Source organism: Cyanistes caeruleus, chromosome 3, assembly GCF_971803275.1.
Source record: "Cyanistes caeruleus chromosome 3, bCyaCae1.hap1.1, whole genome shotgun sequence".
Classification (NCBI taxonomy): Eukaryota; Metazoa; Chordata; class Aves; order Passeriformes; family Paridae; genus Cyanistes; species Cyanistes caeruleus.
In genome coordinates, this window is record NC_141703.1 from 72,296,327 (window position 1) to 72,323,506 (window position 27,180).

The following is a 27,180-nucleotide window of genomic DNA, read 5'->3' on the forward strand; positions in this document are numbered from 1 at the left end:
ATTAACTGCTGGCAGCTCTGAACAGGTAATTATCATCATAAAGCATAGAGATGTAGGCGATCCTCTAACAGCTTTTTTCCCCAGCTCAGATCACTTGCAGAGTAGGAACCTCTGACTAATCTGCCCGAGTAGCTATGTGAAAAACTTGTTGAATAAATAGGTGGACAGTTAGTTATGGTGCATGTGGCTCTGTGCATGTCCATAAGGAATCTAGGTCACTATGCTTGCCACACCTGGTAGCAGCAGGCATATCAAGTAATCTCTTCACTGTAATAGGATAATTCCTGTGCTGTTGTAGAAGTATCAAAATAAAATTCAAAGCCCTGGAGGCAAAGCAAAGCCAGATTTGTTCCTGTTACAGCTGGATAGGTGAAGTGACAGTCCTGTCTTCCATGTTTGCACCCATATTGGTCATCCCTCTTAGAAAAGTGGTTCGTACAAACTGAAGCCAGTACACAGAGGTTGAGCAGATCCTCTCTTCAGGTCTGTGGTAGGGCTTTGTGGAGTTCACCCCACTGTGTCCCACAGTTCACAGAAACATAGGATGGCTTGTGCTGGAAAAGACCTTAATATCATCTAATTCTAAGCTCCCTGCCACGGACAGAGATACCTCCCACTAGACCAGGTTGCTGAGGGCCCATCCAACCTGGCCTTGAACACTTCCAGGGATGGGGTATCTGCAACTTCTCTGGACAACCTGTGCCAGTGCCTAACCACTATCACAGTATAGAATTCTTCCTAAGATCTGATCTTAACCTACGTATCTGAATTGCTTCTTCAATAATGGGGAAATGAGAGCCTGAAGGGGAAGGACTATTGAGCAGTGAAACTTTGAGAGACCATGAGCAGCCCCACTGGTATTACCCAATAATTGTGTAGGGTGACTAACAGGCAGTAAACCCAGGCAGTCAACTAGAAAATGCCATTTCCCTTTTGGAAGGACATGGTCACACAAGTGCCTTACTTGTGCCCATCTACAGCCTGTGTGACATGTAGCTGGAGATGTTAGGGTCAGCAGAAACGTGTAGGCTCATTGACAGCCATTCATGATGGTCCAGAAGGGATTTCTAAACCAGTCTTTTTACCTCATGTGCACATCAGCTTTAAATTACCTGCTTCTGTAGAGATATGCAGAATGTCCTAGCTATTTTTGGTAACCCAGAATTCCTGGCTGTTACATGACCTGTGCTGAACTCTTGTAATACACTTTACAAGAAGATATATGAAAACCCCTTTTGAATAAAAGGTTAGTTTGATCCATGAGGTAAGTCAGAGTCAATGGAGTTAAGCCAGGCTTTTAAATGTTCCAGTTATGATTAAGTGGGATTAATTTTCCTGATTGCAATTAGTGCTTCTCAGAAAGTTAAGGTAGGACAAAACCTTATCCCTTCAGCTGACTAAAATAAGACTGGATCTCCTGGTGGGACTGAGATCCCAGAGTGGTCCTCTGTATTCCTCCTCCAAAAAGGTTGGAAGAAGTTTGGTTGGTAGTAGCAAAGGTAGCCTGTGTGTCCAGGATTCTTGTAGGCATTGAAAAGCTCCAAAAAGTCCAGATAGCCATGTTGCAGAACTGTAGAGCTGGGGTGTTAAGTTTTGGGCTTTTCTTTCCCCTCAGTTCATCCTACTTTTTTCCTATTTTTTTCTTTATTATCTTTCTCTTTTTCCCCCCAAAGGTCACTTTTCTTGGTGTGTTTTTTTTTTTAATTTATTTTGTCTGAACAATGAAACCTCTGTTTGGGTAGACAATGCTTGGAATGGCATTTCCCTGGTTCAACTGCAAAGAGAGAGTAACTCAAGGTGGTGCTGCTATGTCAGTTAGTAAAAATGAGTGGGAACTGCAGTGGTGAACAGAGGATTGATTCTTCCAAAGGCCAAAAAGCTTTTATTAACTTCTGTATGTGAATGTGTCCTCTCCCAAATGCCTCCCTTGCTCAGGGGTTGTCCTTAGACTAAAGCCCCTTGAACTTGCTGGCTGGCTGGAGAACACCCACACTGCAAGAGCTTTTCAATAGGATTTAAATAACTTGCCCTAAATCGTTTTCTGGTGGAAATAGGCAAAATTGGACCAAAACGTGTGGTGCTAATTTATACCAATAGAGAATTTTTGCCCTTGTGTTAAATTTTCAGAGTAAACACCTTGCAGCTGTTTGTTAAAATAAAACAAGAAGTCTTGGAAGCAAACCAAACCACAAGTGTGTTTCCTGTCTCCGGCCTCCACACTGTAGTGCATGCTTGCTCTGCAGAGAATATTGTCCTTTTGGCTATGTAAAAATTACTTAAGTGCAGCTTTGTTTACAGTTAAGTTGCCAACCTTCCATCCTACAAAGTGTGAGGATTTTGTTTTAATGATGCATTTTACCCTACAGCTATGTGATATTTTACTGCCAGACTACAGAAAAGTAGTGTTATGTGCCTCAGCACCTGAAACATTTGGTGCAAACCACCTTATTCTCTGTAATAATTTTTATTATGTTTGATGAGATTTTGACATCATGCAGAGATGATACAAGACAATTTTTAGAATCCTATTATAATTTAAGTTGGAATATTTTTCTCAATATATATTTCATAAAAATGCACACACTGAGTTTTAGAAGCAGAAAAGTGATATCCAATTTCATAAATACAAGTTTTAGCTTTGATTTCCGCCCTAAAATAAAAATTTGTCCATTTATCTGAGTAAAACTTGCTCCGAGTCTCAACTAATATATCTTCCTTCCATTGTCCAGGCTTGTGCTTGCCCTGACAGTGCTGGAGAATGGCTTGCAGCACATTTTGGTCTGAAGGCTTTGTGACCCTGTTGGGACTCACTGCTTGATCTTGGGTATAGTTTTCTGAGGTCCAGCTTGCCTGGGTAGAGTGAGGACAGCCCTGTGCTGGAGGCTGTGAACTGAGGCTGATACGTGCTCCAGAGGACTCCCTGTGGGATCCAGAGGCACAGTCCCTAAGGGAAAATGCAGGGGTGAGGAGTGACTGCCCTGTATTTGTTCAAATACATTGCTTGTGAAAATGAAGTTGAACCAGTAAAGAACACATGTAAAGTAGAATCAGGCATTGTAAAACTTAGCAACTAATGCTCTTTGAAAAACTAAGCAGATCTCACTTTTTTCATGGTACAAAAGCTACTGTATCCACAACGGTGATGGCCTAGGGGACTTTAAAGGAGTGCTGCAGAAAATAGACTTGCTATTTCTGGAATGCTGCACTGTTTTCACAAAGTGCTGCTTCAACTACATAAGATTTACCAAAGATAACAGCATGCAAACATGCCCAGCATCTTCAGAACGAAGCTCCCTTGGCATAGCAGGGATCAATTGACAGCAGATTTTCAGAAATGGGTTGGCAGCCCATGTGATTAAGGGAGTTTTATGCTTGCTTATTAAAGTCCCTTCTATAAATAGTCCGTGTAAGTTTACAACTGCATACTAACTTTGTGCCGGCCTACATCTTACCTACCACCTTCCTGGAAAACACTCCTACTCTCCAAGCTTATGCTTTTTGTTCTTTCTTTTGCCCTCCAAGTATAATTATTATTTATTACAGTAAAGTGCCCTACAAGTGTAGATTCAGGATCATGAAGATTTGAAGTGGGCAGATCCTGAGCATGTGGGTGACTCGCCAAGGGCACTGGTTGTGGTTCAGAAAGGAGCAGTTAGCACCTTTAAAAATGCAGAGGATTTTATATCTCTATCTCTATATATATCTATAGCTATATATATCTACCTGTCTAAGTAAGGCTCTGAGCTGCAGATTGCTTTGTGTGGGTGAGCCTTGTCTGTGTTACCTTGTTCATGGTAATGGGAGCTGTGAATGCTCATCCCTGAGGCCAACAGGGCTTTGCGTGGTTGTGCTGAACAGGAGATGGAGCTGGCTGGACTGAGCAAGTCATGGGAAATGGGCATGGCTTTTGGCACCTATTTTCAGCTCCTTACTCCATCTATAGATACTTTGTGCCAAGCCAGAAACTCTCACAAGGACATCTCCAGATAGATAGCGTTCTTGAGGAGTACTATGTTATATCTCCCTGTTTCTACCTTTTTCCATCTACAGCTGGTTCGAGGGAATGAGCAAGAACTTACACAGGGCTTTGCTTGTTCCTCAACTGTTTTTCAAAGACAAAGCCCCTTGCTGACAGATTTTGGAGGTAGGTCTGCGAATGGATGTAGTGCAGTTGCAGCCTACTTTCTCTTAACAACTGTTCTAACCTATGGAGTGATTCTTCAAGCATATGCTTTAATAAGCTGCCAACATGATAGAAACTAAATTAATCAGGAGCTTAAACAGGACTGTCTCCATTGTCCTGTGTTGAGGCCTGAGCATGGGCAATTGTTTTCAGTGTACAAGAAAAGATCTTCGTTCATTTAGTTTTTCACTCTTCTCCTTTACTGTACAGAACACGGGGATCTGTTTTGTGTGATTGTTTTGGCAAAGTCTTGACAAAGATTTTGTCAAGTTGACTAGACTATAGTTCAAGTCACAACCAGATTAACATTTATGATGGAATTTGATGTGTGCTGAAGTCCTGAAACCTTAACATTGCCCTTTGGTGCACTGTAAGGAGTGCTGCAAGGTGAGTGAGTCAGTACTTACTGCTGAGTTACAGATTTGGTTGGGTTTTTTGTTCCACCTTACGTCTCCTTATTTGGCGAGCTCTTGCACACCAAATTGGACCTGTTTGCTTTTGGTTAGTTCAAGAATTGTTCTCACTACCTTATTAAGTTAATTACCTTGAATGCAAAACACCCTCTAGCCATCGTAAGGGGTCTGAGTGTTAATAGATTTCCGGCAGTAAACCATCTTGGCTTCCAAGCTCCAGTTAGCAGGTCCTGCCTCATTAGCAAAAAAACAAGGAAACCATCTATTGAGATCCTATTGAAGTTCCTTCTCACAGGACTCTTTAGGAGCTTAAGGGTCAGAATAGGAGGCACAGAAAGAAAGTACAGGTATTGTCACCTGATTTACAATATAAGCTCTGTTAACAAAGTGGAGGAACTTACCTTCTAGATCTTGCTTGTTTTTGGGGGTGTCTCTGCTGGTCACAAATGACATGTTTTCCCTGACTGTTAATCCATTTTGGCAAAAATCTGTAATGTGGGCTGAACTGTAAACATTTGTTACGGTGCAGATAGCTGCTGTTTTCACTAGCCCTGAAAGGATGTGAGTAGCTCTGCTTCTCTCAGTGGGCTGCTCTAGCCCAAAGCTGTGATTCAGCGATGGTAAAATAATCTGAGAGACGAGAACTGAGAGACGATGGAGTTGAAAGTTTATTGGCTTTGTTATTCCTAGAAGATAAATTGCTTATTCTTTAGAGCCATCCAAAACTGGCCTTTGAAATATACAAAGGAAGTCTGATGTCCCTAAACACTATGTGGAAGGTTAGCAGGTGCTCTGCTTGGTGGCTTCTCTAGCTTGTAGCCAAAACAAGGTTAGATTTATGCTGCAAGCTGCAAGCTCTATGCCTGTAGGCAGATCCTCTTCACTTTCTTCATAAATCGTTTGGACATAGGACTTGAAGGTACACTTAACATCAGTTTGCTGATGACACCAAACTGGAAGGAATTGTTAACTTCCTGGAAGGCAGAGAGGGCCTGCAGAGAGATGTAGGCAAATTAGAGACATGGGCAGTCACCAACTGCATAAAGTTTAACCAGGGCAAGCGCTGGATTTTGTGCCTGGCATGAGGCAATCATGGATGTACGGACAGACTGGGGAGTGAGATGCTGGAAAGCAGCCCAGGGGAAATGGATCTGGGGGTCCTGGTCGATGAGAAGTTGAATATGAGTCAGCAGTGCCCTGGTAGCCTGGAGGGCCGAGCGTGTCCTGGGGTGCATCAAAAGCAGTGCAGGCAGCAGGTTGAGGAAGGGGAGTCTCCCCCACTACTTCACTGTGGTGAGACCCTACCTGGAGTTCTAAGTCCAATTCTGGGGTCCCCAGCACAGAAAGAACATGAACCTATTGGAGCTGGGAGAGGAAAGCCATGAAGATTACTGGAAGGATGGAGCACCTCTCCTAAGAGGAAAGGCTGACAGAATTTGAACTGTTTAGCCTGGAGAAGAGATCTCTTGAGACCTTAGTGCAGCCTTCCGGTAGGTAAAGGAGGCCTGTAAGATGGTTTTCCTTGAGGAATGTTAAGATACCCCATGCCTGGAAGGATTCGAGGTCAGGTTGGTCAGGGCTCTAATGTCCCTGCTCTTTGCAGAGGTGTTGGACTAGATGACCTTTTAAGGTCACTTCCAGCCCAGGCTATTCTCTGACTCTGTGATTGAATGACTCTCATGGGTCCCTTCCACATCAGGATATTCTATGTTTCTATGATTGATTGTATGAAAACTGGAAAGAGCCTCTGGTCCTTACTTGAACTTCAGCACCAGTGGAGGCATGCAGGATTTATACCTACAGTACATATTTGTTAAATGAGTGTAGGCCAAGTAAGAGGATTTGGAAAGGTATTACATATGTGTTTGACAGACCAAGTGCAGCCTCACACGTGGCTGGGCTGGATCAAGTTTCAGCCTTTTGAATAGCTATCATTTCACTGCTCTGCTGATGAAAAGGTGAATTTCCCACCTACATCTTGAGAAGAACTTCAGAGGTTAAAAAGAGAAATGGCATTTCAGTAGGTATCAGTCTTGCAGAGAGCACTGGTGCTGCATGGTAAGAGGAAATTGACTTCTGTGGCTGCAGAGAGATCATCAGTGGAGAAATGTTCTGGCAGAGAACAATAACCTAAACAATGGAGTGAGGTTTAGGATGAAGCATGAGCAGTCTGTGAGAGGGATGTCATATAGCTGAGATACCTGCAGCAGCTTATTCCAGCTTAGCTACCTTGGAACAGGTTGTTCCCCTGGGGCATCTTAGAGCTTAATCTAAACCAATGATAGGCTGAAGTCATCATCAGCTGAAATCAGGGGAAAGCTTCCTATTGGAATAAACGACATTTGGATCATGGGTTTAGTAACAACTTAGCATGGGCTGTTAAGCTGTCCTTCAAAAAGTGTATTTTCTTTCATTGTTTTCACTATAAACAGAGAATGAAGCTGACGTCTCCATTAACACCAAGAATAAACATTTTGTGGGTATTGCCATTCAGGTATCAGCTTTATTGGAAACCCCAAGGAAGCTCTTCAGGGGGAAGAAGTGTTTTTGTGTTTCTGTGGTTTCTGGTAAATACAGGATCAATGAAGTGAGCTCTGATGTTTGCTTTCAGACCGAATGCAGCCAAGATGTGTTTTTCAGTATTTGGCTGACTGCTGTAGATTTCACCTTCATGTGTTTCACCTACAAAATTGAAGTGGTCTTTTAAATTATAGTGTCTTTTGAACAGGCACAAAATGACTATTTTGATTAATTTGAAAAATAAGAGGTGTAAAAATTTATGTTCTGGAAACGCCCAGAGAGAAATCTTCAATTATCTTTCTACTAATTTCATCCAGCACAGTGATTTTAGTCTTTGCCTGAAGAGCTCAAGAATATCTCTGTAGATATCCTCAAATTACAGAATTTTCTCCTTAGTTAAAATTCCACATGGAAATTTCAGACCCCCATGATATTACTTTTAGAAAAAAAAGTCCACTTAAGACTAATGGCAATGCTATTGAAACATCTGTGTCTGCCTTGCTTCCTTACAAGATGGAACATGACTGATTGCTGGCTCTACAGGATCCTCATCTAACCCCATCTTTCCAGAATCAGTTCATAGTTTCTTCTTAACAAACCTGGATGACAGGTTTTTGGGTTTTTTTCTGCCAAAATGAAAAGATTTGTGTGGGATTTTTACATGTGCTAATCATAAAGTGATTTTTAGGGAAACACAGGAAAGGCAGAGCCCTACATCACTGACTTTCATTTTTTATTAATATCAGGAGTCATGTTGATCTGAGTTTTGCCTAATTTTATTGAAAGGAATTTTCAGAGAGTCAGTATTTATGTACTTAGCACTTTTTCAAAATTAGACCCATCTAATGGCCAGAAAAATTATTGAGCCATCAAAAACTGAACTGCAAGAATACCTCTCTCATATAAATCCCTATGCCTGAGGATATTGCTGATTTGCATTTTCTTCAATGTAACAACACTTGGGTGTCATTCATGTCATGTTACAAAGGAACATTAATTGAGAGGATCAAAAGCCTGCTTTCCAAAAGACATTTTTGTCACTGCTGATGTGAATTTCCTCCATGTTCCTTGTTTCTGGGGCGTTAGAAGATTGAAGATTCTGGCAAAATTAATGGCTTTGATTTTTTTTTTCCCCCCCACTTTGAAGAAAATATTGGCACTTCTTTTTGTTTTTAATAGGGCTTATCAGGTAAGTTCTAATATTAGTATATGTAAGAGTGCTTATTAAAGTTTAGCTGACAGATGTGCTTGAGATGCACTGGCTAAAAAGACAGTTCAATTTGCTTGACCCTGCTGGCATTGCTAAATCTACTACACCTTCATTCGTGTACCAACATGGCAAAAGTTTTGCTTAGTTTAATTTGAGAGGCTCCTGGGCTTATGAATCATCATGTAGAAAATGTACAAATAGGAATCATCAAACAGAATTGCCTATATGGAGACACAAAAGCTGGACCTTATGACTGTAAGATTGCTTACAGCAGTGTAACATGGAAAGGGTTTTCCTCACAGTTGTTGTTACTGGGTTCAAGTACAGGTGAGCATAATCTATGAGGTAAAGACCGTGCATGACTTTCATGCAGCTGACAAGGTAGACTCATCAGCATTCCTGAATTCTGTGCCAAGTGCTGCTAGGGAGTTAATGAAATGGAGTCAGTTTCCTAACACTCACTCATTGATCAACTGGTGAGGTGGCAATTTCTAGTCCTATGGGAATGGCAGGGTAGGAAAGGTGCTTCTTGTTCCCCTGGCTCCTGTTGCTGGGCACACAATGTGTATCCCTGTTATGCTGGACCAAAACTCCTCCCTCTGCTTTAGCCTCCACACCTCTGGACACCACTTCTGCATAGGAATGATCAAATAACTTAGGTTTGAATTATTAATTCTGTAAGTAATTCCTCTTCTTTCTCTCTTACCTGAAGGGCTAGGTAATGAAAGACAAGATTAAGACACAGTTTAAGGCAAAATAAGTTGAGGAATTCTTTTAAAAACTGAAGGCTCCAAGGCCAAATCCGAGACCCTTCCCAACAAGCAGAAATCCTTGCCAGCTCCTTATACATCAGTGAAAGTGTGTCCTACTAATGTAGGCCAATCTTAGAGCTTATCCTTTCTCTCCCAGCTGTTAGGATTTCCTAAATAACTTTCTGCATAATCCAGCCACAAGTATCAAGGAGAGGAGAGTTATGAGTCATCCAGGCTCTAAGAGAGGTACAAGGTTTATGACCTTCTTTGAAGGTTTCTTGCACTTGCTCTTGTTTTCTTTCATTTCCCTCCACCTCGTTTGTTTTGTGTCTTTCACTGTATAAAGCTCCATTTCTTCTCCTAATGAAAAGTCATTAGGTGTTTGTCATCCATTCCAGTGCGACCAGGAATAAACTGGAATTGCAAAACTGTTCCCTTCAGCCTGCCCTTGCCAAGCTGATCCTGCCTGATAAGTGTTAGCTTAATTTTTTTTAATTAGTTGAATTATATTTTGAGGGGAAAAAAAAGTAAATACATTTGAATACAAATTGAACTGATTTGTTTTGCCAGAGGGAAATGGTTCATTTGGAGGCATCATATGGGAAAGCAAATAATTGAAAAGTTGGATTTTAAGATCATGAGTAAAGATACTGATGGTTCCTGGACTTAATCCAGAAATTCATTATTTAAGGTACACCAAGGGTATAGGAGACCCAGGTTCTGTTCTGTCAGCTTTTTGTGAGAGCTTGAGGCCATCCCTCTGGCTTTCCAAGGGAGAGCCTGACCTGCTACAAGCTTCTAGGGAACCCTAGAGAAGGAATGTCCTTCTCTTAGACCCTCACATTCATTTGGTTTGGCTCCATAAAAATGGTCATTTGTTAGAGCAAGGCTCAGAAAGTAGGGATATCCTGTCTGGGTGAGTAAGCCTGACCATCATGTTAGAGAAAATCTATTTCTGCTTTAATAACTATTCAGCTGCTTTATGTAGAACAGTTAGATCAGGAGAGTTTGAGAGAATCATGTCTGCACCTTGGGTTGCAACTTATTCAATACCTTCTTAGACAAGATCAGTGTCTTTTAGGGGAGAGCCTGGTATTTCCCCACAGGCTTGGGTTTGGATTGGCCTGCAGCCTCAGATGAGCATAGCTATGCTCCAGCCACACAGCCAAACCCTGCACAAGGAGCTTACTTCAGTTTGTGGGTTGTGTGCTAGGAGATAGAAAGGCTGAGCAGCCTTCTCATGTTGCATCTAGTACATGGTGTGTTTCTAGTGGGGTTCAGTAACACCTTTTATTTGTCATCATTTCTGAATAATTTCTATAAATGGCTTTTAACCCTGAGCATGAGTCCTATTCTGATCAAGGTAGATGTGCAATTATCATGCCTATGTGTCCTCTGTCTTTTTGGAGAGCATACAAGAGACAGAAAATTTTCTCTAAGACTTCAATACAAAGGGAAACAAATACAAATAGCAAAAATGGGAAGGGCTGTGTCTATATGGTTGTACTTTGCTGAATGCACTCATGCTAAATGCTACAGCTTTTACAGCTTGGGCTGTAAAGGTTCAGAAAGGACAGTCCCTAACAGATTTTGTGTCAGAATCTGACTGCTGAATTATCCTGTAAGTGCCTCTCACCTTTCAATGAAATGTGGTCAAATAAATTACTTTTTGGCAGCGGGTGTGGGAAGTCACTGCCTGGTTCTCACTCACAGGCAAGTAGCTGATTTGCTTTCCTTTATTCCTCTTATTTTCTGTATTTTTGCAGGGAAGGCTGCTTGTCCCCCATCAGCCCAGAGGCATGGCCCCTTGTGCAGTCTTTCATATGCCACAACCGAACGTTCATCCTGGACGGCCACGTGCAGCTGAAGACGAGTCTGCAAACCCAGGAGCGACACCTTTTCCTCTTCACAGACCTTCTGGTTGTTGCCAAGTCCAAGTGAGTACGGCCCCTCAGGCACTGCTCCTGCAGAGCAGACCTTTCCTTCAGTGGAACATTGCACAGATTTCCAGAATGCTTTTTTAGTAGCAAATTTTCCCTAAATCATAAGTAAATGTTTTCTTTTGACCTCTCCAGGGACCTTTGAAAACCTCATAGCCATAGGGAAATTTCAGGATGCAGCATTTTATGGAAGTATCAGATATTTTTTGATGTATTTTCTTGTTTTCTGTCATCTTCTCCACTTTGGGAATGCAGTGTCACAAAAGACTCATTGGTGCTCAGCTATGTCCAGTGTGCTACCTTCAACTTCTTGTTTTAGACAGGTCATCCTCAGTCTTATGGGGTTTAGAAAACACCAGTGGTTGTGTTGCAGAGGAATTAGAAGTTTTAACCCTTACTTGGAAGCTGCTTTGATGCACACCAGGGATGAGCAGCTGTATAAAACCAGAGATTGCGGGCGGCACTGCAGTGTCTGTCTCTGTAGGTTGTCCTTCTGTGCCAGAAGGAGCTTGGGGAAGGGGAAGCCGTGCTGAGCAGTCTGGGTAGTGTTCATGTGTAATCAGGCTTGCTGTTGAGCTCTGATTATTCACTCTACCATTCACAATTAAATCACATTTACAGGCTTGAAGCATGCCAGCTTCATGTGGCATTTGTGGTTTAAGGCAGTTTTAGAGGGTGCTTTCACTTGTTGTTATGGAGGAATAATAATAAAAAATCCTGATGTAGCTTCACTCTCTGTTAGGCACTGTGTTGTGGTTTCACAGGGTGGGCAATCTTAAAGTGAATCCTGGGCTTTTGCAATGTGTTGTTTTGCTTAAGCAATTGTTTCAGAGGCTTCTGGGAAAAGCCAGAAGAAATCTGTGTTTTATGTAGAAATCTGAGCTGTGTCTGTTCGAATCATACATAGTCAACATAACCCCCTCCCAGCTGAACTCCTTCACTTGATGTGGTGTGACAACACAGAGGATATTTTACACAAACATGTTCCGCTATGGGTGGGTGGAGAGCATAAGGATATTTAGGGGAAATCTTGGTATTCTACCAGCACTAGCAGTAACAGCACTGTTACTGTATTCATTTTTGTTTGTTGCTGGTTCAGGGTGGAATTCACCTCACCTAATTTCAGCTGTAAAGTGAAATACCTCCAACTTACATAGATTTCTGGGTTCCTCTTACAGTCACTGAGGCAAACCCAGCTCCTTATTATGGCAAACTCACCTGTGCTGAAAGAGCATTGATAGTGGATGAGGGGGGTCATGCTCCTGGGGGTCTCTGTCTCTGTCCACTGGCTTAGCTTCTAAATTGTGGGAGAGTACAGTCAGGAGGGATGAAGCCCTCTCCACCTGGTCAGCCTGCTGAGCACAAGATGTGTTACAGCCCCAGGCTGAGCTGCACATTGCTGCAGGTTTGGCTGCATCCCAGTGGGACTATTTGCATAGGAAAGCACTAGTTTGTGTAACTGCACAAAAATCTGGTCCCTAGGGAGTAATAGCAGCTCCTACAGCATGTGATTTAACATGGTGAAGAGATAAAATGTTTAAAAGAGGTGTAAGAGGACAATTTGTGCTTTAGCATGTGAAAAAAGGGGGGGGGGGGTAAGCAAGTCTTTTCTAGAAATGGTAAAAACAGTATTTTGAGTGATTTCATGTATTTTGAAGAACTAATTGGGATGTTCTCTCTACAGCTGCCCTGTCAGCAATTAAAGCATCAGAGCTGTCACTAATGAATACTACTTAAAAATCAGCATTTTTAAATCTGTCGCACACTAAAATGCCAATGCTGATTCCTAGAAAGAAAACCCGAGCGTGTATATTGCTATGTGGCCGTGACTGTTGATTGCTATTGACTTTTTAATAGCTGGTACAGAGTCAAAGCAGTAAGACTAGGACAGAATTAATGATACAGTTGAATCTGACTTCACATCAGAATTATTCCTTGTGAATAATTCTGTCTTAAGTAGTTTTTCAGCTTGGAGCATATGAACCTCTAGGGTACCTTCGGTCCAGCTGGGCCGCGTGCGGGTGTGAGCTCAGCTGCAGGTGACCAGTCACAGTACAAATGGAGCTCAGACAATCAGCTTTGTATGACCAGCAAATAGGTACAGGTTTTTTCTAAAGAGAACAAGTGTCTTGTGTCCTTTGAGCTTGCCGAGTAAACTGCTTGTACAGCGCTGAGCTCCTGCTTAAAGGTAACAAATTGGCATTGCTCCCATTGGAATTTGTGAGGGGTAAATAAGTCCTCTCTAGAACTGGTGCATGTATGACTTTGGGCAAGGGGCCTGTGGGTTCATTCTTTTGCTATTTCCTAATAATTTCTGAAATACAAACTCCTACTGTTTACAATGATGTGTTACACCAGTTTATAAAAAATAAGAATGATACTCACATGCTGTGTTCCTCTGCTGCCCTGTCTGTCACCACCTTTGTGTGAGGGCTAAGTCACAAATGAATTCACTGAAAGAATTTTTCTAACTAAACCAAAGTTAAGTATATAACATGTTATACTCTTTTTTATATATTGATAAGATTTCTTACAGACAGTGTATGCTTTTACTTGGCAGAGTAAATATTTCAAGGATATGTCAATTCAATGATGAAGGTGATGAAGTTTTTGTGTGGGAGATACAGAGAAATGGTTTCCTTTTTCTCCTTTGTAATGTGCACCTGTGTACATACACGTGACTTTGAAGGGTATTTTCCTGAAGTGACTGGACATAGGAATTAATGGCTGAGTTCTGTCGTGGTTTTAAACCAATAACTAAGAAAATTACTTATTTCTTGCTGTGAGATATGGATTAGAACAAGAGCAAAACAGGCATACAACTTAAAAGGGAAAAAAAAAGAAAGTTTATTGACAAACTACAATAATAAGAACACCAGAATAAACTTCCAGAAAAACCTTTTCATCCCCTATCTACCCACTATTCCCTTGTTCACATGACAACAGAGACAAAAACTTTGGAACTTTGATGGTTAAAACAGTCCCAATTCTTGCTACAGTCTTTTCACCAGTCTTTGTAGAGAAACAGAAGTTTCTTCCTGTTAATTTATGGAGTTTCTCACAAGAAAACTATTTTTGTTATAGTTTTCTATTGCCCTAATGTTAGCTGCCCAGAGCTGCTATTATTAGAGTTCACTCTTCCCATTTTCAAATCACTCTGAAGTGTGTATGGGCCATGAGTCTAGGGATAGCTTTTAAGGATAAGTTATTCAAAGGCAAAAAAGTCTTCATCTGTTTCTGTGAGCTTCACTAGAAAACAGTTTTCTCATTGCCTCTCAAGGCTTCAAATCTCCCAGCACTTCACTGTACCATAATTACTCTATTTTTTACTCAAATTTACACTTTGAACACTTTATTCCTCTCTAGATACTGTATCATGAATTAAAGGAGTTCTTTTCAGGACTTCATTGTCCATCTCCATAGTTTTAACAGGGAGATATTTCAGCTTAATTAAAGCATCTTCTTAATTCTCTACCTTTTCTGAAGCTTCTTTTCTTTTCTTTCCTGTCACTGGTAGTTTATAAAGTCTCTTTTCATGTTGATCACTCTCTCTCTCTCTCTCTGGATAAAAAGATTAATCCGCAAGTCTCATCTGGGTAATGAAAGAGTTAAAATCTTGCCCAGGCTTTTGTAGATGGTTCGGAGATCTCTGCCGAACAGGAGCTGGAGCCGTCTGAGATGGAAAGTTCCTCATGGCTGCTCTAGAGCGTGTAGTCGCTGCTCCAGCCCACTGCAAGTCCAGGGCCTCCCTCTTTCTTCACTGGGCAGTTTCTAGTGAATGTAGTTACAGCAAAACCTGCAGCCGAGCCAGAGATCGGCTCGGCCCGGGCCCGAGGAAAACCTTCCCCAGGCCCCCCCATCTCCCGGCCGGGAGACGGGGCAGGCCCGGCCCCATCCCCGCCCGGCCGCATGGCCTGGGCAGGGATGGGAGGCCTGGAGCTCCGCCACCCTCCACAGCCAGGAAACAAAAGAGAACCCCGAGAGCTCTGCTTTTACACTTTAAGGTAGGGTTCACAAGTTGATCCCACTTTTCAATGGCCTAAACTGCTGTCAGTTCCCAGCAATGACCAATAATTGGTCAGGAGAAAAGACTCCAAGCAGTTCCCAGCAACTCCAACTCCCTTAAAGGTAAAGTAACTCCATGACAGTTCATACATGGAATTATGATAGCAGTCTCACAGTAGATCCATAAATGCTTTTGTTGGATCATTCAGTTTAGGAGATTAGCAAATCTAGAGAGAAAGTAATCTTCCATCTGTTATTGGCTGCAAGGTATCCAATTGTAAGCAAAAGGAACTGTGTGTGCTTTGCAGAGTACACAACTTGGGGTGTGTAAGTATCTACAGCATTGGTCTTCATGGTTTTTCTGTTGATTTCAGTCGATTTGGGATCTGCCAGATATTGACAGTAACATCTGCTAGGGGACTTCCTTAAAAAATAAACAATACTTATTAGATTGTTACTGTACCCATTTTTTAAATGTTCTTCCATGCTGCTTCCTAAGTCAGCAATATATTAATGTCCAATGGTAATGCTTTGGCATTTAAATAGAAGACACATGTCTCACAAATGCTGAGAAGCCATGGATTGCATAAAGGACATGGCAGATAGGGATAGAGCTATACTTCAGGCTCTTTAGATGTTAATGGAGGCTACTGTTTCAGCACCTCTGGAAACCAGGCCACTTGAATACTGATAATAGCTGTGACTAGGCATGGCAAACAGGGTAAGAGTACACATCAAGCATGACTGGAGAACATCCTTGTGTTTCTGCCAACGCCCTGCTGATACCTGCTACTGGCACTGTAGGGTGCTTTATGGACTGTAAATATTAAAAAAAATCAAACAGCATGTAGAACATTCAATGTACCGGGTAATGGCAAAAAGAAGTTGAGGAGGAAGGGAGGTTCAGCAGATTTATCTGGTGGAGTCAGACCAGACATCCACTTATTAATATCTACATTAGAATTCACAGCTTTTTTTTTTTTTTTTTTGTAAATCTACATTTTCTCAATTCATTCCATGGTCAGAATACAGCTATTTTTGTATTCTTGACAGATCTTACTTGTTGCATCATAAACTGATTTGCTAACAAGAATGTTGAAATATGCTCCTGTACTTTAAATTTCTCTTTGACTGGGTAACAAAATGTCATAAAGAGAGGTGAAATGTTCAGCTGATCAGGAGACACTATAACCTTAGGCTCGATATGTAATGATGGTTCTTTCTTGGCATTCCTCTGAATGTGCTGCACTATCCCACCACACCTGTTAGCACAACGTCAGCTGGAAAATTCAGACCAGCCAAGTTCATCTATGCCCTCTTTAAAGCCACAAGGTTCAAGTGCTTTCGTGTTTCAGACTGTGTTAGTTCAGTCTGTCCCAAATCAAATACCTTGTAAACAAGGCTAATCTCAGAGAAGGCAGTCCATGTGCACCAAAGCCCTAAGAAACTGCTTACCTGGAGTATTTATTTATAGAGCACTAATCACCATGGTGGCCAGCGCTGTCCCCATCCACATTTGCAGCACAGTGGTGAGCTGATGTGCTCTTGGTTTCAGGGAGGGGGTGCTCCAGCCTTTCCCTGCTGGCCCAGGAGAACCATAGCTCAGGTAATTCTGCAGGGCTTGGAGAGAGTGGCTGTAGCAGTGCTACAGAACTGGGTTGACTTTGGGAGTTTTTACTTGTTTCTCACGTAGCACTAGCGCTCACCAATCCTACAGAGGAAGGACACTTACAAAGAGAAATCTATGTGAAGAAAAGAGATGAAGTTAACATGTGAAATTCTGTAAATTTGACCTTTACTCAATTGTTTAGTAGCATAAAACATAGGAAGGGCTGAATTCTTAAAAATTGGGAAAATTATGTGTCTTCCTTGTCAATGAGTAAATATTTTGAGAACGTGCAAGGTCTTGGCTCATTGGTGTGGTCCTAAAGTTACCATGTAGAAAATTTGTGAAGGTTTTGTGGTGACTTGTGCTGTAGTTAACACAAATGGCAATTTTCTGCTTGTTCTTTCTTCCGGTTTGCTTCATTTGTCCTGGCCTTGTTGTCACTACTTAAACTCATCATAATTTTTTGAACTCGGGGCTAAGCAATAGAACTGTATTGTGACCTCCTCAATGGCATTAAAGTCACTGGAGGTAGAGTCAAATACAAGTGGCAATCTTTTCCTCATAGCAAGATTTGGAGGGCAACTCTAGACATGGACAGATTTCTCTTGAGAAGGGGCGTGTCCAGGGATGCCAGAAGCAATCGGCTTATTCCACAAATAAGAGATTTGTTGATCCCATTTAAATGAAAAAGTGGTATGTTTTTACATGCAACCAATAAAACATTAACTGAGGCAGAATTGCTTCTTCTGTCAGCTCCAGTGCAAGCCTGACGTGTGCCTGAAGGAAAAAGACCCTCTATTTGTTAAATCTGCCTTCTGTGTTTCCATGTGTGTGACACACCTGTGAATTTCCACCTGCAGGTCACACTCTCATTTCAAACTGAAGTGCCAAGCGCGTCTCTGTGAGATGTGGACAGCATTTTGTACAGAAGAAGTCTGTGAAGGCAGCACAGACCCAGACCGGTCCTTTGTTTTGGGCTGGCCCACCACAAACTGTGTGGCAAATTTCAGGTAAGAATTGGATGTATTTTATTTAACAAGTTATGTAAATGTTTCCAGGCTGACAGGTAATGAGACTGTCACAGATTCATTTCAGCACCAGTGAATGTGGGGAGCAGGGACTTGCTGATTCTTAAACCAGTTCCTTCTACTGCTCAGAGCAAGTTCCCCTCCATACCTCATTTTCCATCTCGCTTATCATTTTAAAAATTGAGAAAATATGTGATTTGGCGAGGCACTTTTGTGCTGCAAACTTGCTTAGCAGAAATTACCTGGTTTTTGTGTAACTTGACAAGCACCTTGGCTAATTAATGAGATGAACTACAAATATTAAACAGCCAAGCTAATGAAAGGATCAAAGACACTCTGGTAAGACAGTTTTAAACAGAAGGCCATGTATTGCAAGTAGCAGGAAGCACACAGAGAAATACTGATTTTGTCCTATTTCTCTTTTCGATTTAATTGTGCCAGAGAAAATGTCAAAATTCCTCTTAAAGCCAAATCTCTGAATTTTAATAGAGAGAAAAAAAATTTTCTCTGTCTTTACAGCATTGACTGTAAGACACATAAGGGCTGTAGAGGTAATTTCAATGATTAGGATAATTTTAGTCTCAGCAGGAGGGCTCTTTCGTCACTTTGGATGAGGGAGGGCACCATCCCCCTGAAATCCCAGCTGCTTAGCCACATTAATTTGCCTGAGTCTTGGAAAAGGCATTTTCTTCTTTATCAACACAGAGCAAAAGCTGAAGTATCTGGCTTAATTTCTGTGTCCCATTGTCCATACCTAAGGACAATGTTGTCTGCAAACTGCACTCTCTTGAGCTGGTTGTGCTGTTTATGTTTTTTACACTTAATAGTCCTGAGACAGAGATTAAATTTTCTGTTGATTTTCAATTGAAATCTTGCCAATAAACAGGAGCTTTGATCTAAAGACAGTATGTGATCCTTTATAGATAACTGAAAGTAGTTGAATAGAAAAGCAATAGCTTCAGTCAAAAAGAGATGGAGATTTTATAGAAATGAAATTATTTGATGTCTGGAGGTACACAGAAAAATCTGAAGTGCCATGCATGAGTGCACAGATGTCTGTCCAGCAGAACTAAAACAACCAAATCCAGAATCATATTTGTAACATTTAAAAAATGCGTTTCCCTCGCACTGAGTAGGTTTGTAGTTCCCTAAATGCGGAAATTTGAAAAACTTGATTTGCAAAAGCAGCAGTGGGAATAGCAGTTACATCTGGGACAGGATTTAAATCAAAAAAGTTGAAGCAAAATTAGGTTAGATTCCTTGAACTGTCATATTATTAGCTATGTTTTACTGGACAGCTTTGTATCCTTCAAAGTATATACATGAGATAAAGATAAATGAGATAAGCATCAAAATGTCTAAAGTTAAACCCTACTAAGTAAAACGGGCTTATATATGCTTTGTGATGTGCTGATAAAACAAGTAATAAATAAGATAATTAGAATAGTGAAAGTGGAAAGAAATCTGTGTACCTGAGGAAATGCCTTTAAAATTTTGAATTAAACTCTTTTTTTTAAAGTACCCTCCTTTTCTAGTTGGACATTTCTTTAAGAACTCAACACATTTCCTACTGAGATCACTGGTGAAGCTTTACCTTCTGTGGCAAAAACTGGTAACTGGGGTTTTTGATCTCCCTGACAGTCTTTTCAGTTGACTTTGCAGAGAAGCAGACTTTTCTTTCAAATCTGGATAAACCTTTTAGTTTTTGTAGGTATTTATGTAATTCCAAACAAGAAACAGTCCATTCCATTGTGGTTTGTACAAAGGCTATGTTGGTATTAGAATGATGGCTGATTTGTCCTGTTTTTTCTTTAATTCTTTTAGGTCTGCAGAACAAAAGGAAACATGGCTGTCTTTTTTGCAAAGGTACTTTATTATATGGTCTTTAAAGACACTGGAAAGAGTCTTGGTCTAGACCAGTGATTCCCCCAAGCTGTGGTGCCTCTGCCTTTATGACAGACAAGCTCTTTCAAAGTGATATGAAGAAAAAAAATCTTATATCTTCTCCCTCAGAAGATGTTGTTTGTTTTCATGCAACAATCCCTGTGCAAGGAGGGAATTGCTTCTCTGTGCTCAGCAGAGAGCTGGAGCAATTCCTATCACACATTGATCCTTCCCAACACAGCAGCAGGAGCCTCTGCCACTGTGGCTCAAGTTGAGCCTGGAGCTCTTTCCATGGAGGTGGCATTCAAGCAAGCCCAGCTCAGAAACCTCTGCTCTAACCTGTCTGCTGCTCAAGGCTGGCTGTACTTTGCTCTGAAAAAACATGCCCAAAGCTGGAGGGTAAGGTGGGAGGGTTTGCATAAATGGAGCTGTCTTATTTCATTCAGTTTTTGGACAGAAAACTTCTAGTGATGGTTCTGTTTTCTGGTCGCCCAGTTCTTCTGGTTGAGGCTTGTGTCGTTACCTGATTCTTCAGAGTACCTGGGTTGTTTAAATCATCCTTGCTGGGATGATTTCCAGTTCACTGTTCTCCTGTTCAGTCCTTTGAACTAGTCTGTACTGATGTAACTGACTCCAGTAGGAGTCTGTAGTGCAGACTGAGGCATCACAATAGTGGGTAGTTTTAGCTTGATTTTTTCCTATTCTCTTTCTCTGCTGCCTACTCTGATTTCTGCCATGAGCTTCACTACAAGAGGGCATTACTGGGGGCCACACTCAGCATCTCTTCCAGATACTGCTGGATGCTTTCTCGTCCTCAGAGACGTTTGTACTGCAGTACATCTGCAAACAATCTCCTTCTTACCAAGTTACTGCTTGATGGCTGTATAAATCTATGTCTTGCTATTTATGTGTGCAATATTAAAAATTTACTTGTTTTGTACTTGTTTTGTCAGTCGAATAAGAGAAGAGAAGGAAAAAGACAATCCTAAAAGCATTCCTCTGACAATAATTGCAAAGGACGTGGGAACTTGTGCATACGTAAGTGTTCTTGAGCTAAACAGGGTTCTAAATCCACATCACCTATGAGTGCTGTTCACCTGCCAATCCTTTGGATATTGAGAGGTTTCCTTTGGTTTACAATCTCCATTAAGGATTCAGCCCCTTGAAAAGTCTTGGCCTAGACAGCCCTGAAATGTTTGTTCTTTGTCTTTAATACATGATTTCCATTTTAAAGGCAGTGTGCTTGGTAAGAAATACCGGTTCTGGCACATGAACTAAAGAATGTGCAGTGTGAAGTCCCAAGAAACACCTCTTGCAGAATTTATGCATAAGCATCTCCAGAAATGTCAATATAATGTCCCTTTATTTTTTTGCTTGTAAAACTTACCTGATCCCACAGCTGCCGTCATTAAATTCTGCAAAGTTGTGGTTGTTTTATTGTTTATAATGATCTTAAGTCAGTAAAGCAGTGTATAAGAACACCCTGAAATTGCCTTAAGCATGTTAATCATCAAGTAATTATGTCAGTGAATTTATAGATGAAGAGTCGATGGTAAAGAAAAGTCATCCGTAGCATGATTTGTACCTTTTTGACTATATAATTTTTAACCAATTTAAGCTACATTCTCAGATGTAGCCAGTTCCATAGAGATACCCTAGCATTCAGTGATAATCAATCAATCCTTCCCCTGCTTTTTGTCTTTTCTTTCTTACTGTGCTTGTGACATCTGTATTTCAAGCTTAGAATCCTAAGGAGCATGGGCAAGGGCATAAGAAATTTTCACAGAAGTTAGATTTCACTGTGAGTCTTTGCCAAACAACGACTCTCCACTTAGAATTCTGTATTTTCATAAATGTAAGCATAAAGGAGTCTGCCTTTTTTCTTTTTTTATCTCCCAGAAAATAATTATTAAGGTAAACAATGATAGAATTGCCAGGTTGCTAAAACAAATGTTAATAAGTAATACTAGTAATGTTACAGTTCAAATGCAGGACTGTAGATCAAGGTCTGCTCAGGTGTAAAAGTCTATAAATCATACATGCACTCAGGTGTTGCAGTCTTGTACCAGGGTTTGTTGGGGCTTTCTGCACTGTCTTTTCTCCTTAGCTGTAATTAGTTCTTGTGCCATATATAGTCTCTTGATACTGGCAGTCCTATGAACCACAACTGCAGTCTAGATATTATCAGTAATAAAACAGAGGAGGAACAGAACAGATGGAAATTTTGTGATGCACATAGTTCTTACGGTGCTGTGGTTCCTGTGCTACAGCAGCTGGAGATGCCCAAGAATTATTTCATATTTGGACAGTAAGGTAGGCTGAACACAAGGCACAAACTATATTCTAGCCAAGAGCAAAATTTATGTAAATGTGCTGACCTACTCCTGAGAGCCAGATGTCATTGCTTCAGGCAAATGTTAAATTTTTCATGGTATGAACGTTAGATCTGTCCTGAAGCAAGATACACAGTATTCTCATTACTTTCCTTTCATTGCCATGGCAGCTTGTTACTGTCAGGGTCTTACACAAAGGTACAGCTCAGATCTTTTTTAAATGCAAAATGTCAGGGGTTTGTTTCACCTGAACATCTTATGGCCAGCATAAAACTGACGTGCTACACAAGGTGTCAGGGTATTGTAAACTGTCTTGAGACTGGCAGTAAACACCTACATCCCAGCTCTGCTGCCTTCCCTTCTTTGGGCCATCAGGTGGGTCTGGGTAGTTTGTTGCAGTGGGCTTGTCTTTGTTCTGCCAAGGCTTTAGTCTGGCCATGAACCAGCTGCAGTCCACAAGCTGTGTAGTCCTGGTGGCAGAGCCAAGCCAGCCTGTAACAGAGGCTCAGTGGCCTGTGCTTGGTGTGTGGGAGCTGGCTGGGAAGCGAGCTCCCACTTGGTGTGGTGCTGCAAGCGTTGGAGCAACCCACGGAGCTGAGGTACAGAGCACTGCCCAGCAGTACAGGAGCAGCACTGGTGCCAGGCAGCAGGTGCTGAAATCTCACTCTGGAAAGACTGCCTGTGCAAAGTGGCACTTTGGCTGACACAAAGCTTGGCACTTTGTGCTGGTTGCCGTGGCTGGTTAGGCAGTGGGGTCTCTGCTGCTCCGTGCTTTTCCAAACTGCCTATCAGCAGATTCTGGAGGATGCTGGAAAGCTCATGTTTTAACTGGATGGAACATTACCAAGAGGAAGTGCTTCTGGTACTAAGCCAAATCTAGCTTTGAGAAATCTATCTAGAATGTGGGAAAGGTTATGGGGATGAACAGCCTGTGTACAATACTTTCTTACCGTGGAGATCTTCAGTTGAAAAGGACAGAAATTAACAATTGATATCTCACTGAAAAAAAGTCCCTGAAATGTTTCATTTTTCAAAGGAAGCTTCCATGCTTTTAAATTAATAAAGCCATTATGTTTCCCTTATGCAGTGTCTAAAAGTGCAGTTAGTGGTTCTGACTTCTTGCATATTTTAATGTGGAAGTCATGTCCCTGGTAATTGTAATACTCTCTCTTCTGATTGAGCTGTTGGGGAAGCAGGAAGCAAATACAGAAAGTATGTGACAAAGCAAAGGAGCCAAACCTAGGTCTCAGACAGCTGGACCTTTATCTATGTAATATAATTTATTTATCAAGTAAAATTTTAACAGGATCTTCTCATTTTTTCTAACAATGAATTATGCAGTGCTACTGCACTTCAGATACTCTTTGCAAATCCAAACTTTTAATGCCACTTTCCCCTTCTCCTTTTTTCTGTTCACAGTCAAAAACCCTAAGTGTAACCAATGTTGATACAGCAAATGATGTAATTCTGATGGCCCTGCAGCAGCTGGGAATTAATGTAAGTCCTTGCACCAGTTTTAATGAGTCTTTCTTTGTAGTTACTTTTAACAATTGGATTTTCCCTTGCACTTTTTCCAAGTTTTAGGATATGAACATTAATTAAATCCTTTAACATGGTAGTTCAGAGTTGTTGAAATGCAGCAGAAGTGCCTTGTTAACATATAGACCTCCAGAGATTATCAAGTGCCTTAAAAGTTTCAAGCAGGCCTCTCATCCCTGTAAGGGATCAGTCATATTTCAAGTTGCTTTTAAATCTCTTTTGCTGATGCCTAAGAGGAGATATCTTGACACAAGAAGTGAGAGTTTGATAGAGCTCCTTTTGCATTTAATATGAACAAGAAACCCACTGGTCTGCCTGTTAGCTGGTTTCAAAGTGTGCAAGCATGCACGATCAGCTGTGCCCAGATCACACTGCTCTCAAGTGTCCCAGTCAGGTACTCTAAATATCCATGGACCTTTGGAGTTATGTGAGATACGAATGTAACTAAGTGATTGCGTGCAATCTGAATGCACTCAATTTAAACAGTGAAACTGTTTTGGAAAAAGGCTTTTACAGAACTTATGATAATGCAGGGTAGTGTACCAGATAGATGCAGTGATCCCTGCTAGATCAAGTACTGCCTCAACTGGCTTCCTTTACCCTAAACCAGACTAGGTGGTGCCTCGGGTGTAGTAGAGGATCAGCGCCAGGGACAAGAGTTCTGGCTCTCTCACTGTGTTTCACAGTGTGGCTCCAACCAATACCAGTGGTGATGTAGAAGCTCCTGGATGACAGCTTTTTAACTGGTCTATTAGCTTGCTCTTTGGGTTATGGGATTTTTTAAAATGTTTTACTCGTGACGATCTCATTGCATGGAGTCTGACAAGTCTTTCCTTACCACAGCCCTGAGTGTGAAGAGTCAAATATGATGAGCAAAATGCCACTGTTATGCTTCCCTGGGGCTTCTGGAGACTCACAACAGAAGTTGGAGTAACCTCAGATTTTGCCTTCCCCAGCATCCATTATCTCTAATTTATACAGGCTTTTAATGCAGGAGTCTATTCTGCAAGCTTGGCATTTCCCAGGCACAGCAATTTGTGTCTGCCCATCTTGTTATGGCTCAGACATCTCATTTACACCAGTGCTTGGGCCCTGGCTCAGAATCCAGTAGTCCATTTAATTAAGGAATCTCTGGAGTCGATAGAGGGATTGCAAGGTGAAAAGGATAAAAGGTGGATTAAAATTAGGATTTTAATTGCAGATTGTCTCCCCTGCTCTGCACCAAAACTCAGGAGACTAAATGCTATTACAGCTGCAAGTCTTCATTGTGATGTGCTTCATTTTTACCCATCTTATGGGTGTCATTTGCACCTCCTCACTCTGTGTACAGAAAAAACCCAGAAAAATAGTAGTATTTAATGAGAACACTTTGTTTGAGATTAGCAGGAGGAGGAGCTGGTTTGGTTTCAGAACTGTGTTCTTTTGTAGTTATCACAATCAACCTTTTCCTCCTCTTTACATTTTTATTTCAAGTGGAAAAAGAATGAAAGCCATCTGAAAGATGTAAAATCTTGCCTGCAGAATTATTTGCTCAAGTAATTTACTACATTTTTTCACTTCTTCTTTATGGCAGAAAGCCTTTTTTTCATTAGAGGCATAAGATTAGCAATAAAATCAAACAAGCTAAATAAATTAAGCTGTAGCCTGCATATCAATCAAACACCCAGCCCCCTGGTAGGATTGTTCTGGCTGTAAGGAAGCTCTGCCTTACACACTGTATTAAGGTTTTTTATTTCTGTCCACAGAGAAACACTTGAAAGGAGCTCCATGACTTTTCAATGGCAATTATAAAAACTACATTTCACATATTGTGTGATTAATGGGGCTATTACTTTGGCTGAGTTCACTCTGGTTTAACACATCAGGGTTTTTTTCCTCTGTGGTTTCTCTGATAAAATGACAGCTAGCTCGTGCAAAATGGCATTGATCATCTGTTCCAAATTACCAAGTGGGGCAGAAGGAAGGGCCTTGGGTTTCCCAGCTTTGTAAGTACACTTGCTGACTTTTCTGGGACAGTCACATTTATCCTGACAAATGGCCTCATAAAGCCATAAAGAACAGCATTTGCAGTCAAAGATGAACAGCCTGCCTGTTGGAACCGTGCTTACTGACTCTTCCTTCCCCCTGCTTCCCCTTCACAGCAACAAACCCTTTCATATATGTATGTGAAAGGAAAAGTAAATACCCTTTCTTGTGCTCTTCAGCTGTATTTATTTGCTCCTGGCTGCTTGCCCTGAGGCATCAGAGATGTCTCCAAAGCCTATTTATTTTCCTTCTGCCCCCTGCTAGCTGACTTAACAGCAGTGCTAATGTGGGCCAGAAAGCTCTGGCAGTCAGAGAGCAAACTGCAAAGGCTTTATTGGGTGTATCAGCATTACATCAGGTGCATGGAGAAAGTAGGAAGAGTCTCAAAAGCCAGGAACACTGGGTGAAGGTCCAGAAAATGCAGGATAGTAGGAAAGTCTGTTTAAAAGGAGGTAGGAATTAACTTCAGATTTAAATAAATGCTGACATGAGGTATTTATCAGTTTTTATAGCTAGAAAACATCTAGATTTTAACAATCCTGATTTAGTAGTGTCACCAGAAAAGGATTTAAGGCAAAATAGATCACTTTTAATGCAGTGTATTTATCCACTTTCTATTTTCTTTTGTACATTTATGCTAAAGGCAATATTTAGAATTTGCTTTAATATGATTTGATTTTAATCAGAGGTTTTCACAGCTTTTCCCAAAAATCATCACATTCCCCAGTCTTTTGAAAATTGTCTCTTGATGTAAATTTATCCTCTCTGCTGTACATTTTAAAGAGGGCTCAGTAGTCTTAAAACACCATCCAGCAGTCCCAGGACCTTCCACATAAGGGCTGCACAGAAAGGCTGACAGCAGCCCTATGACGAAATTTGTGGGGTAGCATTGAGTGCCAGGGGCCTGGGGCTGCCATCCTTGTCTTGGCATCATTAGTGTGGGCTCAGGTCTCAGGTGAAGGTGCTCCTGCCCTGTGCTCCAGTGTCAGTCACAGGATGCTGTTGGCTCACCAGCCTGAGCTCCTCCTGCTTAGAGATATAGAAAACCTGGGGAGAGAGTGGAGCAGGGTAGTGAAGTGGGCTCTGACATCATCCCTCTGATGCCAGGAGGCACTTTAGTCTGAGGGAAAGAAGTGGGGGCAAATCTCCCCGTTTTCTTCAGAAATGATGGGCTCCAGCAACTCTCATTGCTCAGAGCTGGACCCAGATCACATAAATCACATTGCACATGACAGACACACTGCAGGAATATTGCTGGTGGCAGGCTTGGGCACTGCAAAAGTAAAGGGGATTCCTTAGACCCTGCTTGCAAGGTGCAGATTATCCTTATATTGTGAGAAACTTTTATGTGAGAGCCTGTCCTTAATGGCTGACAAACTGATTCTTAATTTTGGTTTTAAAGGGCTCTGAAAAAGACTACAAGCTATGGGTGATTTCAGGAAGAGAACATTCTCCTTACCCTCTTATTGGTAAGTTGTTGAAATTGTTTTGATTTTAATATTCACTCGGTCACTACTGCTGTAGGCAGCAAGAATTAGAGAGAAGACTGAAATTCAGTTTCCTCTTTTATTTTGTTATTCCTGTTTTTTCTCTTACTTCCCTATCACGCAAGTTTGCCTATCTTGGGAGTTAGTGAAATGCTGATTCTTTGTTTTGAAGAGCAGTTGTCTGCTTGTGTCACTAAGAGGTTGAGGAAGTTCATTTATTTCTGCCCCAGTTTTGTTGCATGAGCCCCAGTG

General features: G+C 41.3%; 1 protein-coding gene across 1 annotated transcript in view; it reads left to right on the forward strand.

Annotated features, from left to right (window-relative positions):
• ARHGAP20 (Rho GTPase activating protein 20) overlaps nt 1-27,180 on the forward strand; it is a 57,935-nt gene that overhangs the window by 16,632 nt on the left and 14,123 nt on the right. The window contains 6 exon segments of the mRNA XM_086881896.1: nt 10,845-11,015; nt 17,493-17,642; nt 19,485-19,526; nt 20,498-20,582; nt 23,297-23,374; nt 26,844-26,910. Of these exon segments, the coding sequence (XP_086738022.1) occupies nt 10,845-11,015; nt 17,493-17,642; nt 19,485-19,526; nt 20,498-20,582; nt 23,297-23,374; nt 26,844-26,910 (593 nt within the window).